Source organism: Salvelinus alpinus, chromosome 28 (genome assembly GCF_045679555.1).
Source record: "Salvelinus alpinus chromosome 28, SLU_Salpinus.1, whole genome shotgun sequence".
NCBI classification, from domain to species: Eukaryota; Metazoa; Chordata; class Actinopteri; order Salmoniformes; family Salmonidae; genus Salvelinus; species Salvelinus alpinus.
This window is the reverse complement of record NC_092113.1, coordinates 35,593,524-35,608,511: the sequence shown is the minus strand read 5'-3', so window position 1 is coordinate 35,608,511 and position 14,988 is coordinate 35,593,524. Positions and strand designations below refer to the sequence as shown.

Here is a 14,988-nt window from a genome sequence, read left to right as displayed (position 1 = left end):
CCACTCCTCTTCAATGGCTGTGCGAAGTTGCTGGATATTGGCAGGAACTGGAACACGCTGTCGTACATGTAAATCCAGAGCATCCCAAACATGCTCAATGGGTGACATGTCTGAGTATGCAGGCCATGGAAGAGCTGGGACGTTTTCAGTTTTCAGGAATTGGGTACAGATCCTTTGACATGGGGCCGTGCATTATCATGCTGAAACATGAGGTGATGGCGGTGGATGAATGGCACGACAATGGGCCTCAGGATCTCGTCACGGTATCTCTGTGCATTCAATTTGCCATCGATAAAATGCAATTGTGTTAGTTGTCCGTAGCTTATGCCTGCCCATACCATAACCCCATCGCCACCATGGGGCACTCTGTTCACAACGTTGACATCAGCAAACCGCTCGCCCACACAACGCCATACACGTGGTCTGCGATTGTGAGGACGGTTGGACGTACTGCCAAATTCTCTAAAACAATTTTGGAAGTGGCTTATGGTAGAGAAATTAGCATTCAATTATCTGGCAACAGTTCTGGTGGACATTCCTGCAGTCGGCATGCAGATTGCACACTCCCTCAACTTGAAACATCTGTGGCATTGTGTGACAAAACTGCACCTTTTTTCCCGCACAATATGCACCTGTGTAATGATCATGCTGTTTATTCAGCTTCTTGATATTGTCCTGGCAAAGGAGAAATGTTCACTAACAGGGATGTAAACAAATTTGTGCACAAAATTTGAGAGAAATAAACTTTTTGTGCATATCGAACATTTCTGGGATCTTTTATTTCAGCTCAAGAAACATGGGACCAACACTTTACATGTTGTGTTTATATTTTTGTTCAGTGTCTTATTTAATTATTTCATATATTTTACAAGAGAGAGGACCAGAGATAATTAGACACCTGGCCAGTTAATTCTGGTATATTACTGGTAAACTTAGAAGGTTTCCAGTAATATACCCTCCCTTTGCAACGCTGGTCTCTCTAACCTGAGTTGAGGAGTTGTGTTGACAGTTAAATGTGTTGTTGTGATTGGTTGAAAGGATGATCATTATGTAATATATTATGCAGTAACCTCCATAACTGAAAGTGTGTCCCTCTGTCTCTGCAGGTGATTCCTGTGAACCAGGCTGGAGCTCCGATAGGAGACATCCCCTTCACTAGGACTGGCCTGCTGGGCTTCGTAGGGCCGGTAAGATAGAAAGACAGTCATTTCAGACCCTACCTAACCTATTCAGTCTATAGCTATCCACAACTACTTTATATCAACAAAACATGTCAATGTAGAATAGAGTTTTGGCGTCTGTGTCTGTTGATGTCTAGAGAATGAAAATAAACTGTGACATTGCTTTGGGACCTTCTGCTATTTCCCTCCCTAACTCCACAGGGAAGTCTGGTGTTTGTAGTGGGGAAGAACGAGGGGCTCCTGACGGTCAGTGGTAGACGACACAATGCTGATGACTTGGTGGCCACAGCCCTGGCCGTGGAGCCTGTCAAAACTGTCTACAGGGGGAGGTGAGTGTGTCAGGAGCGCAGTCCGTCTGGTGTGTTTTGCTGTGTTGGTAAGGTGTGAGAGTGCTTTGGCTGTGGAGCCTGTCAAAACAGGTGAGTGCCACAGTCATTCTGCTGTGTTGTTTTGCTGAGGTGTTAAGGTGTGAGAGTGTGCCGTGCTGTCTTGTCACTCCCTCTCCCGGAGGAGGATCACTGTGTGCTCTGTGACGGTGGTCTCTGGTGTGAGAGTAGGTTGTTATTGCTGACTGGCTCTCTCCCCGGTGTAGGATCGCCGTGTTTTCTGTAACCGTGTTCTATGATGAGAGGATAGTGATTGTAGCAGAACAAAGACCAGACGCCAGTGAAGAGGACAGCTTCCAGTGGATGAGCAGAGTACTACAGGTACATGTTTTATGTGTGTGCATGTGTGTTCTCTCCTCTATAAATATATCTATCTCAGTACTGAAGATACATATTGTCTCATATCTACTACAGGTATTATCTATCCTTCCATCTATTTATCATTTATCTTCACTTGTCCAACTCACCCCACACCTTTATAATCAATCTCGATGTGTTTCCTTCTAGTTATCTATCAGTGTGCACTTTATAGGTTAAAGGTGCAATATGCAGAAATCGCTCCGCCATTTCCTGGTTGCTGAAACTCTAATAGTTTGCCTAATTTCAGTTTGTGGCGAAACAAGCTAGTATAGTGTAGATAATCACTGTACCATATAAACAGATGTGAAATATCTTTTCTATTACCAAAAATATTGTATTTTCAGCTTTTTGAAGTAAAAAACAACTCCAAAACGAAACTTTAAAACAGAAGCATAGAAATAGCGCACATAACAGATCTACCGCTTCTTAGACTTGCTTTCAATGAGAAATGACAGATCTATAACTCACATTTCTATGTGAATTTGGTTGGGTTGCCCAAAAAGTTACATATTGCAGCTTTAAGTTAGTAGTAGAAGTACATCTAGGTGACAGTACATTAACAGCAGTGGTGGGAAAAGTACTCAATTGTCATACTTGAGTAAAAGTAAAGATACCTTAATAGAAAATGACTCAAGTAAAAGTGAAAGTCACCCAGTAAAATACTACTTCAGTAAAAGTATTTGGTTTTAAATGTACTAAAGTATCTAAAGTAAATGTAATGCTAAGATATACTTAAGTATCAAAGTACAAGTATAAACCATTTCAAATTCCTTTATATTAAGCAAAAAAGACAGATAGCCAGGGGCACACTCCAACACTCAGACACCATTTACAAACAAAGCATTTGTGTTTAGTGAGTCTGCCAGATCAGAGGCAGTCGGGATGACCAGGGATGTTCTCTTGATAAGTGTGTGAATTGGACCATTTTCCTGTCAAAATGTAACGACTACTTTTGGGTGTCCGGGAAAATGTATGGAGTAAAAAGTACATTATTTTCTTTAGGAATGTAGTGAAGTAACAGTTGTCAAAGTAGAGAGTCCCAAAAACGACTTAAGTAGTACTTTAAAGTATTTTTACATAAGTACTTTACACCACCGATTTAACAGTAGGCCCTATGACGTGTGTTCTGTCTACCATAGGCTATAGACGGTACCTGGCCCTGGTCCCGGCCAACACGTTACCCTGTTATAGGTAGCACACCTAACAACAGTGCATACAGTACTGGCATCACATAAACAGTATATCATGTGTTTTCCTGTATAGGCTATAGACAGTATCCACCAGGTGGGTCTGTACTGCCTAGCCCTGGTCCCGGCCAACACGTTACCCAAGACACCACTGGGAGGGATCCACATCTCTGAGACCAAACAGAACTTCCTAGAGGGGAACCTGCACCCCTGTAACATCCTCCTCTGTCCACACACCTGTGTCACCAACCTGCCCAAACCACGGCAGAAACAACCAGGTATTGGTGTGTGTGGCTATAATGACTGTCTATATCTCTGACACAGTGACACTTGACACTGTAGTAGGTGTGTACCTCTAACCCTCCTCTCCTCTCCGTACTATAGTTGGAGTGGGCCCGGCCTCCATCATGGTTGGTAACCTGGTAGCAGGAAACAGGATGGCCCAGGCTGCAGGCAGAGAGCTGGGCGTGGTGGAGGAAGAGGGTCTGGTCAGGAAGGTAAGACCCCACAGAGCCAAGCTGTACTGGGCTGAGCCAGCAAGGTGTCGGCCCTACGGTGTGAAAACACACACTACAGTACCAGTAATACAGTCTGTCTTCAATACTCACCAACACCAGGAATGGAGCACAGCTGCTTTTACCAACAATCACCATCTTATTTACCGTAGTCCTAATGACAAACGTATAACAGAAGCTTTGCTCTGTCTCATCTTATTTACCGTAGTCCTAATGATAAACGTATAACAGAAGCTTTGTTCTGTCTCATCTTATTTACCGTAGTCCTAATGACAAACGTATAACAGAAGCTTTGTTCTGTCTCTACATCTTATTTACCGTAGTCCTAATGACAAACGTATAACAGAAGCTTTGTTCTGTCTCATCTTATTTACCGTAGTCCTAATGACAAACGTATAACAGAAGCTTTGTTCTGTCTCTACATCTTATTTACCGTAGTCCTAATGACAAACGTATAACAGAAGCTTTGTTCTGTCTCATCTTATTTACCGTAGTCCTAATGATAAACGTATAACAGAAGCTTTGTTCTGTCTCATCTTATTTACTGTAGTCCTAATGACAAACGTATAACAGAAGCTTTGTTCTGTCTCTACATCTTATTTACCGTAGTCCTAATGACAAACGTATAACAGAAGCTTTGTTCTGTCTCTACATCTTATTTACCGTAGTCCTAATGACAAACGTATAACAGAAGCTTTGCTCTGTCTCATCTTATTTACCGTAGTCCTAATGATAAACGTATAACAGAAGCTTTGTTCTGTCTCATCTTATTTACCGTAGTCCTAATGATAAACGTATAACAGAAGCTTTGTTCTGTCTCATCTTATTTACCGTAGTCCTAATGATAAACGTATAACAGAAGCTGTGTTCTGTCATCTTATTTACCGTAGTCCTAATGACAAACGTATAACAGAAGCTTTGTTCTGTCTCTACATCTTATTTACCGTAGTCCTAATGACAAACGTATAACAGAAGCTTTGTTCTGTCTCTACTTTATCTCTGGCGATGTAGCTCTGTATGTGGCCCACCATGATGGTAAGAGTTTAGCAGACATACCTGCCCCAGTAAGGCTGCTTCTGTCAGATGTGCTGCTTGACAGTGACTGTGTATTATGTCTGCACCCCTGTAACCGTGAGCAGATCAATGGTGTGCATCACTGTAACCGTGAGCAGATCAATGGTGTCCACCCCTGTAACCGTGAGCAGATCAATGGTGTCCACCCCTGTAACCGTGAGCAGATCAATGGTGTGCATCTATTGAATGAGGGAATGGGCTGTGCAGTCACACAGCGACGCACACAGAACCTCACTATACGTGTGTGTGTTTTTACTGTGCTTAAAGCCTGCTATTGTACTCCCTCCACAACCATCCTGTTTCTGTTCACTAGTCTTTGGTTCTCTTCTCCCCTTATTGGTGGCTCCCTAGCTCCCTCTTTCAGCACCAGTTCAGAGTCCTGACCCACACTCTCCCTTCTTTCAGCACCAGTTTCTGTCTGAAGCGCTACAGTGGAGAGCCCAGAGTGACCCTGACCACGTCCTCTATGTGCTGCTCAACGCTAAGGTTGGATGGTCACACCTCTTGAGATGTTCCCATTTTTACTCACATTTCTTATGCTCTTATACGTTTTAACATATGATTGTGGAAGTTGCGTTGGCTCCCCTAGCTAATGCCTCCGGCTTAGGCTTTAGCTGAGTGGGCTAATACAGTATTGTGCTGTGCAGAGGACCCAGGTTTGAACCCTGGTTGGTCACACTTGCTAGGCTTTCCTGTTGCACCTGTACAGTGTCTCTTACCACCTCTGTCCTCCAGGGGGCAGCAGTGTGCACAGCCACGTGTGTTCAGCTGCACAAGAGAGCAGAGAAGATAACCTCAGCCCTGATGGAGAGAGGAGGCCTCAACACTGGGGACAACGTAGTGCTGTTATACCCCCCTGGTGGGTTGAATGACCTACACACACACTTCACACGAGGCTGCGGATACTGTCCATCCTCACATACAATCTCTGCCTTAGAATAATCAGTTAAATGCTATTGTTAACAGTCCTCCCCTTTATTTCCCTCCCTCCCTCCCTCCCTCCCTCCCTCCCTCCCTCCCTCCCTCCCTCCCTCCCTCCCTCCCTCCCTCCCTCCCTCCCTCTCACACCAGGCATTGATCTGATAGCTGCCTTCTATGGCTGTCTGTATGCGGGGTTGATCCCTGTAACAGTGCGCCCCCCTCACCCTCAGAACCTGGCTGCTACCCTGCCCACCGTCCGCATGATCATCGACGTGAGTCAACTACAGCCACCAAGACGTTTTCACATAACCGCTTCATGAAAGATGTTATGCCTCAATATATACAAACGTGTATTTGTACTATGAAAACTTTAGTAACTGCTGAAATGATCTTGGGGGGGGGGGGAATCAAATTCCTGTGTGTGTGTGTGTGTTGCAGGTGAGTAAAGCTGCCTGTATCCTAACCACCCAGCCCCTTATGAGGATTCTCCGGTCCAGAGAGGCTGCTGCCAGCGTCAACGTCAAGACCTGGCCCACTATCATAGACACAGGTACTGTGGCAAATCCCAAAGGACTCCCAAGACACGCTATTTTCACATGATCGTGGACTACTTAGGACCAGAACCACATAGGGTAGTGTACACTATACAGGGACCAGAACCACGTAGGGTAGTGTACACTATACAGGGACCAGAACAACATAGGGTAGTGTACACTATACAGGGACCAGAACCACGTAGGGTAGTGTACACTATACAGGGACCAGAACCACGTAGGGTAGTGTACACTATACAGGGACCAGAACCACGTAGGGTAGTGTACACTATACAGGGACCAGAACCACGTAGGGTGTCATTTTCATGTGTAATGAATACATTGGAGATGTTCCTTCTAACTGATGGACTCTGTTTACCTTCTCTGTGTGTCCTTTCTAGACGACCTCCCCAGGAGGCGGCCCCCCCAGCTCTACAAGCCCCCCACAGCAGAGATGCTGGCCTACCTGGATTTCAGCGTGTCCACCACAGGCATGCTGACCGGGGTCAAGGTAAGGACACTACTGTAGCATGTACACACCTAGATACTAAGTCCATCTCAGGAGAAATGATCACACAGCCATTCTTTTGCATATTAAAAGGCATATTTTTTCTCTCTCCTTTTTCTCTCTCTCTCTTGTCTCTGGTTTCTCTCGGTCTCTTTCTCTCTCTCTGGTTTCTCTCTCGTCTCTCTGTCTGTCTGTGGTGTGTGTGTCAGATGTCCCACTCGGCGGTCAGTACTCTGTGTCGCTCCATCAAGCTACAGTGTGAGCTCTACTCCTCACGCCAAATAGCCATCTGTCTGGACCCCTACTGCGGCCTGGGCTTCGTACAGTGGTGCATCTCCAGGTAAGAGACATGGCTGGGCTGCCATGATTTCACCTACATTTTGTATAATCCTTATGCCGCTTCTATGTCGCCCTATGATCTAGTGTTGTTGACACTGCGGCTGATCTCTATTGAGCAGAAAAGTGACAGCAGCTTTTTACGTTGTAATGACTAGAGAAAGTTCCAATATTGTGTGTAGTGTGTACTCGGGTCACCAGTCCATCCTGATCCCTCCTATGGAGTTGGAGCTGTCCTTACCTCTGTGGCTGAGCACCCTGAGCCAGTACAAGGTCAGAGACACCTTCTGTTCCTACTCTGTCATGGAGCTCTGCACCAAGGGCCTGGGAACGCAGACTGACTCTCTCAAGGTGAGGAACACACACACACACACACACACACACACACACACACACACACACACACACACACACACACACACACACACACACACACACACACACACACACAGTCTAACCAATGGCTAGATATGTGTTGGTTCCAGAGTCTAAAATCTGTCAACTGTATCCTGTACACACACCAGAAGAGGCTGGTGGTAAGTGTACTGTCTAGGAGTCTCCACCCTGTGTGTATTATTAACCTGTGTGTCTGCAGGCGCGGGGTGTGAACCTGTCGTGTGTGAGGAGCTGTGTGGTGATAGCAGAGGAGCGTCCCCGGCTGGCACTGACCCAGTCCTTCTCCAAGCTGTTTAAAGACCTGGGCCTCTCCCCCCGCGCTGTCAGCACAGCGTTTGGATCCAGGGTCAACATAGCCATCTGCTTGCAGGTGGGCCCCAGCGCACACACACATACAAATGCAGGGAGCCACAAAAAATATGCATGCATGCATACGCACACACAGCTGGATCTAAACAACAATGATGGTGACTCATTTGGACTTTTTAGATCACGAAGTTCCCTTTCTGTTTCTCTGCCAGGGTACAGCTGGACCAGATCCCTCCACCGTCTATGTAGACATGAAGTCCCTCCGCCATGACAGGTGAGGATAGCTAGCGGACATCACTAAGGTTTTACCCAGGGTTTTCCTGGTCAGGTCACATGGTCATGTATAATACACTGCAGAGAATGGAGTCCGTCTGTCTGTGTCTTCCAGGGTGAGGTTGGTGGAGCGAGGAGCCCCACAGAGTCTTCCCCTCATGGAGTCAGGCACTGTAAGTACATGGCACTGAGATGACTAAAGCTTTACCCTATGCTTCCCAGTCTAAACCGTTTGCGCATATATTACGATTAAATTTTGTGATGTTTTGGTGTTCATCAGTTTTTTTATTTCCTTGGCTGTTCGTGCACACATTTATTTTCTTGAGGCAAAGTGAAGTTCGGTATCTGAAGTCAAACATCTCAGTTAGATGTACAATTGTGTGACTAGGACCTCTGCAAAAACATCAGATTTCGTGATTTATCTTAGATTAATTCTGACTACTTTGAGGAAGTGTTTCTGGCTATGTTGTTGCCGTGGTGACTGAAAAGGGATAAACAACAGTGATGTTGCTGCTTTTTTCTTTAGGGAGTATGAGAGTCTTTAGGGAGTATGAGAGCACAGACGGTCGCTTCACCTAGCAGAGTTCTGCAGGGAGCAAACCGAACCTGTGTGTGTGGACGCCTTTAGACTGTGTTTTGACTTCTTGCTTCTCCAATGAAACTTCCTCTTGCGTCCGTGAGGTTGTTTACAAACCTGATCTCCCTGTCTGCAGATTCTTCCAGGGGTGAGGGTGATCATCGTGAACCCAGAGACCAGGGGTCCGTTGGGGGACTCACATCTAGGAGAGGTGAGTATGCAGACACCACAGAGGAACAGGTGGTGGGGGTATATGGTCAAGTTGAAAGGGGTTTGCTGTGAGAGTATTGTAGCAAAGACTTCAGAGTTTCTTCTCCTTCTCCTACAATAATTTAACCCCATCACCTTGCTCTACTACGACCTAGTCAATATATTTCTCTTTCTCTTTCACTATCACTTAGTTTTCCATCTTACCTCCCTGGTTAATGACCATCTCTTCTGTTCTTCAGATCTGGGCTCAGAGCCCCTGGTTACTATATATACTGAGTATACTAAACATTAGGAACACCTTCCTAACCATGAGTTGCACCCCCCCCCCCCCCCCCCACACACACATTTGCCCTCAGAACAGCCTCAATTTGTCGACGCATGGACTCTACAAGGTGTTGAAAGCGATCCACAGGGATGCTGGCTCATGTTGACTCCAATGCTTCCCACAGTTGTGTCAATTTGGCTGGATGTCCTTTGGGTGGTGGACCATTCTTGATTCACACAGGAAACTGTTGAGCGTGAAATACCCAGCAGCGTTGCAGTTCTTGACACAAACCAGTGCTTCTGGCACTTACTACCATACCCTGTTCAAAGTCACTTCAATCTTGCCCATTCACCCTCTAAATGGCACACTTACACAATCCATGTCTCAATTGTCTCAAGGCTTAAAAATGATTCTTTAAACTGTCTCCTCCCCTTCATCTACACTGATTGAAATGGATTTAATTGATTGAAGTGGATCCCCCCCCCCCCCAGATTGCCAGCAAAACATTTTAGTGGGCCACCTGGTATTTTGGGAGGATTTTATTACGATCCCCATTAGCTGTTGCAAAGCAGCAGCTACTCTTCCTGGGGTCCACACAAAACATGAAACATAATACAGAATATCATTAGACAAGAACAGCTAAAGGACAGAACTACATACATTTTTAAAAAGGCACACGTAGCCTACATATCAATACGTACAAACAAACTATCTAGGTCCAATGGGGGAGAGGCGTTGTGCTGCGAGGTGTTGCTTTATCTGTTTTTTGAAACCAGGTTTGCTGTTCATTTGAGCAATATGAGATGGAAGGAAGTTCCATGCAATAAGGGCTCTATATAATACTGTACGTTTTCTTGAATTTGTTCTGGATTTGGCGACTATGGAAAAGACCCCTGGTGGCATGTCTGGTGGGATAAGTGTGTGTGTGTGTGTCAGAGCTGTGTGTAAGTTGACTATGCAAACAATTTGGGATTTAACACATTCATGTTTCTTATAAAAAGAAGTGATGCAGTCAGTCTCTCAACTCTTAGCCAAGAGAGACTGGCATGCATAGTATTGATATTAGCCCTCTGATTACAATGAAGAGCAAAACGTGCCGCTCTGTTCTGGGCCAGCTGCAGCTTAACTAGATCTTTCCTTGCAGCACTGGACCACACGACTGGACAATAATCAAGATAAGACAAAACTAGAGCATGCAGAACTTGCTTTTTGGAGTGTGGTGTCAAAAAAGCAGAGCATCTCTTTATTACGGCTAGACATCTCCCCATCTTTACAACCATTGAATCTATATGTTTTGACCATGACAGTTTACAATCTAAGGTAACGCCAAGTAATTTAGTCTCCTCAACTTGTTCAACAGCCACACCATTCATGACCAGATTCAGCTGATGTTTAGCACGTAAGGAATGATTCGTACCAAATACAATGCTCTTAGTTTTAGAGATGTTCAGGACCAGTTTATTACTGGCCACCCATTCCAAAACAGACTGCAACTCTTTGTTAAGGGTTTCAGTGACTTCATTAGCTGTGGTTGCTGATGCGTATATGGTTGAATCATCAGCATACATGGACACACATGCTTTGTTTAATGCCAGTGGCAGATCATTGGTGAAAAGAGTAGAGGGCCTAGAGAGCTGCCCTGCGGTACACCACACTTTACATATTTGACATCAGAGACGCTTCCATTAAAGAAAACCCTTTGAGTTCTATTAGATGGATAGCTCTGAATCCACGATATGGCAGAGGTTGAAAAGCCATAACACATACGTATTTTTCATACGTATTTTCAACAACAGGTTATGGTCAATAAAATCAAAGGCTGCACTGAAATCTAACAGTACAGCTCCCACAATCTTCTTATTATCAATTTCTTTCAACCAATCATCATTTGTGCCTGTAATCAGCTTGATGAAAACCAGTCAATATTCAGGTCCCAAGAAAGTAGACACCTCTATTTACATCACATACGCTATCAAGCATTTCACACATATTATTTAGATACTGACTGTTAGCACTTGGTGGACTATAGCAACACCCCAAAAGAAAAGGCTTTAGATGTGCCAGGTGAACCTGCAACCACAACACTTCAATAACACTTGACATAAGATCTTCTCTAAGCATTACAGGGATATGGCTCTGAATATATATATATATATATATATATATATATATATATATATATATATATATACAGCATCCCCTCCCCCATAAGCATTTCTGTCTCTTCTATAAATGTTATATCCTTGTATTGCTACTGCTGTATCATCAAATTAATTATCTAAGTGAGTCTCAGAAATGGCTAATATATGAATGTTATCTGATGTTAGGAAGTTATTGATTTCATGACCTTATTTCTTAGGCTACATATACTAATATGGGCTATTTTCAGCCCTTTCCTGGGTAGCTAATCAGAGATAGACATAATATTGAAAATAGCAGACCTCTTGACAGGGGAGAGAAATGTTACATTTATTTTGTTAATTTCGTGCAATTATACGCATTTTGCCATGGGGTGTAGATAAAATGTTGCAGTTTTAAAGCAAGTTTGTTGCAGTTCTGCAAATATTTCCATGTGGCAGACAGAAGATTTTGCAATTTTATATCTAATTTCCTGCAATTTTACTTATTTTGCCATGGGGCTGAGAGGAATGTTTGCAGTTTTTAATATGAGACTAACTAAGTCAAAGGGTGCCCCCCGGCCGGTAATTCGATCATGATTACTAAGTTTAGATAGCTAGCCGCTAAACAATTTTTCTTTTGTGGACTTGGGCTAATTGACAGTCACTGACATAAGAGAAAAACTGCTGATGCACAACCACATTTTGAAATTGCACCTGGTGTATTCTACTATTCTAACTCTCAACAGTAAGTTGAGACCCGACTAAGGGTTCTGATTTTATTATTTTTACAAGTAAATATATATACAGTTGAAGTCGGAAGTTTACATACACTTAGGTTGGAGTCATTAAAAGTCGTTTTTCAAACACTCCACAAATGTCTTGTAAACAAACTATAGTTTTGGCAAGTCAGTTAGGACATCTACTTTGTGCACGACACAAGTAATTTTTCCAACAATTGTTTACAGACAGATTATTTCACTTATCATTCACTGTATCACAATTCCAGTGGGTCAGAAGTTTACATACACTAAGTTGACTGTGCCTTTAAACAGCTTGGAAAATTCCAGAAAATTATGTCATGGCTTTAGAAGCTTCTGATAGGCTAATTTACATAATTTGAGTCAATTGGAGGTGTACCTGTGGATGCATTTCAAGGCCTACCTTCAAACTCAGTGCCTCTTTGCTTGACATCATGGGAAAATCAAAAGAAATCAGCTAAGACCTCAGAAAAATAAATGTAGACATCCACAAGTCTGGTTCATCCTTGGGAGCAATTTCCAAATGCCTGAAGGTGCCACGTTCATCTGTACAAACAATAGTACGTAAGTATAAACACCATGGGACCACACAGCCGTCATACCGCTCAGGAAGGAGACGCATTCTGTTTCCTAGAGATGAACGTACTCTGGTGCAAAAATTGCAAATCAGTCCCAGAACAACAGCAAAGGACCTTGTGAAGATGCTGGAGGAAGCAGGTACAAACATATCTATATCCACAGTAAAACGAGTCCTATATCGACATAACCTGAAAGGCCGCTCAGCAAGGAAGAAGCCACTGCTCCAAAACCGCCGTAAAAAAGCCAGACTACGGTTTGCAACTGCACATGGGGACAAAGATGGTACTTTTTGGAGAAATGTCCTCTGGTCTGATGAAACAAAAATAGAACTGTTTGGCCATAATGACCATCGTTATGTTTGGAGGAAAAAGGGGGAGGCTTGCAAGCCGAAGAAAACCATCCCAACCGTAAAGCACGGGCGTGGCAGCATCATGTTGTGGGGATGCTTTGCTGCAGGAGGGACTGGTGCACTTCACAAAATAGATGGCATCATGAGGCAGGAAAATTATGTGGATATATTGAAGCAACATCTCAATACATCAGTCAGGAACTTAAAGCTTGGTCACAAATGGGTCTTCCAAATGGACAAAGACCCCAAGCATACTTCCAAAGTTGTGGCAAAATGGCTTAAGGGCAACAATGTAAAGGTATTGGAGTGGCCATCACAAAGCCCTGACCTAAATCCTATAGAAAATGTGTGGGCAGAACTGAAAAAGTGTGTGCGAGCAAGGAAGCCTACAAACCTGACTCAGTTACACCAGCTCTGTCAGGAGGAATGGGCCAAACTTCACCCAACTTATTGTGGGAATCTTGTGGAAGGCTAACCGAAACGTTTGACCCAAGTTAAACAATTTAAAGGCAATGCTACCAAATACTAATTGAGTGTATGTAAACTTCTGACCCACTGGGAATGTGATGAAAGAAATAAAAGCTGAAATAAATAATTCTCTCTACTATTATTCTGACATTTCACATTCTTAAAATAAAGTGGTGATCCTAACTGACAGGGAATTTTTACTAAGATTAAATGTCAGGAATTGTGTAAAACTGAGTTTAAATGTATTTGGCTGAGGAGTATGTAAAGTAACGACTTCAACTGTGTGTGTATATATATGTGTGTGTGTATGTATATATATATATATATATATGTATGTATGTGTGTTTTTTGTGTGGAATTGATCAGAGGGCCTTCAAAAGGAGGGCCAGCTGTTTCCCATCCCTGATGTAGAGGATGATAACACACTCTCACTCTCTGTTTAGATCTGGGTTCAGAGTCCCCACAGTTCCAGTGGCTACTACACCATCTACGGAGAGGAGAGCTTGCAGGCGGACCACTTCAACACGCGGCTGAGCTTCGGGGAGCCCCACACCCTGTGGGCCAGGACGGGATACCTGGGCTTTGTCAAGAGGACAGAGCTACTGGGGTCCACCGGAGGTTAGAGACCCTTATAATGTAACCATCCTAGCATTTAGCATGTTATGGACTCTCCCAAGTCATATCTTTCTTGGGGTGTGGTCATTCTCACCCCCACTAGTTGCTATACCAAACCAATCTGAAGACTTGTTCTTAGTCGTACAAGGCATGTTCATTCTGTTTTAGGATCATCTCACCAAATATAATTGTTGCAGGTGAAAGAGGGTAGATTGGTCTATGCTAAACTACAGGACTGTTTTGCTATCACAGACTGGAATATGTTCCGGGATTCTTTCCGATGGCATTGAGGAGTACACCACATCAGTCACTGGCTTCATCAATAAGTGCATCGATGACGTCGTCCCCACAGTGACTGTACGTACATAACCCAACCAAAAGCCATGGATTACAGGCAACAGTCGCACTGAGCTAAAGTGTAGAGCTGCCGCTTTCAAGGAGTGGGACTCTAACCCGGAAGCTTATAAGAAATCCCGCTATGCCCTCTGACGAACCATCAAACAGGCAAAGCGTCAATACAGGACTAAAATCGAATTGTACTACACCGGCTATGACGCTCGTCGGATGTGGCAGGGCTTGCAAACTATTACAGACTACAAGGGCAAGCACAGCCACGAGCTGCCCAGTGACGCAAACCTACCAGATGAGCTAAATAACTTCTATGCTCCCTTCCCAGCAAGTAACACTGAAACATGCATGAGAGCATCAGCTGTCCCGGACGACTGTGATCACGCTTTCCGCAGCCGTTGTGAGTAAGACCTTTAAACAGGTCAACATTCACAAGGCCACAGTGCCAGTCGGATTACCAGGATGTGTACTCCGAGTATGCGCTGACCAACTGGCAAGTGTCTTCACTGACATTTTCAGCCTCTCCCTGTCTGAGTCTGTAATACCAAAATGTTTCAAGCAGACCACAATAGTCCCTGTGCCCAAGAACACTAAGGTAACCTGCCTAAATTACTACTGACCCATAACACTCACATCTGTAGCCATGAAATGCTTTGAAAGGCTGGTCATGGCTCACATCAACACCATCATCCCAGAAACCCTAGACCCACTCCAATTTGC

At 44.1% G+C, this 14,988-nt stretch overlaps 1 protein-coding gene across 3 annotated transcripts in view; it reads left to right on the top strand.

Annotated features, from left to right (window-relative positions):
• LOC139557760 (disco-interacting protein 2 homolog B-A) overlaps nt 1-14,988 on the top strand; it is a 107,746-nt gene that overhangs the window by 86,477 nt on the left and 6,281 nt on the right. For 2 of the 3 annotated variants that reach the window (XM_071372923.1, XM_071372925.1), the window contains exons 19-36: nt 1,107-1,187; nt 1,383-1,510; nt 1,774-1,888; nt 3,191-3,392; nt 3,499-3,611; nt 4,641-4,664; nt 5,109-5,189; nt 5,439-5,562; nt 5,775-5,896; nt 6,063-6,174; nt 6,559-6,668; nt 6,875-7,005; nt 7,184-7,352; nt 7,597-7,767; nt 7,919-7,980; nt 8,095-8,152; nt 8,693-8,767; nt 13,749-13,923. In XM_071372923.1, coding sequence (XP_071229024.1) covers nt 1,107-1,187; nt 1,383-1,510; nt 1,774-1,888; nt 3,191-3,392; nt 3,499-3,611; nt 4,641-4,664; nt 5,109-5,189; nt 5,439-5,562; nt 5,775-5,896; nt 6,063-6,174; nt 6,559-6,668; nt 6,875-7,005; nt 7,184-7,352; nt 7,597-7,767; nt 7,919-7,980; nt 8,095-8,152; nt 8,693-8,767; nt 13,749-13,923 — 2,053 coding nt within the window. The remainder of the gene's footprint in view (nt 1-1,106; nt 1,188-1,382; nt 1,511-1,773; nt 1,889-3,190; nt 3,393-3,498; nt 3,612-4,640; nt 4,665-5,108; nt 5,190-5,438; nt 5,563-5,774; nt 5,897-6,062; nt 6,175-6,558; nt 6,669-6,874; nt 7,006-7,183; nt 7,353-7,596; nt 7,768-7,918; nt 7,981-8,094; nt 8,153-8,692; nt 8,768-13,748; nt 13,924-14,988) is intronic. The other variant, XM_071372924.1, reaches the window with a different exon arrangement.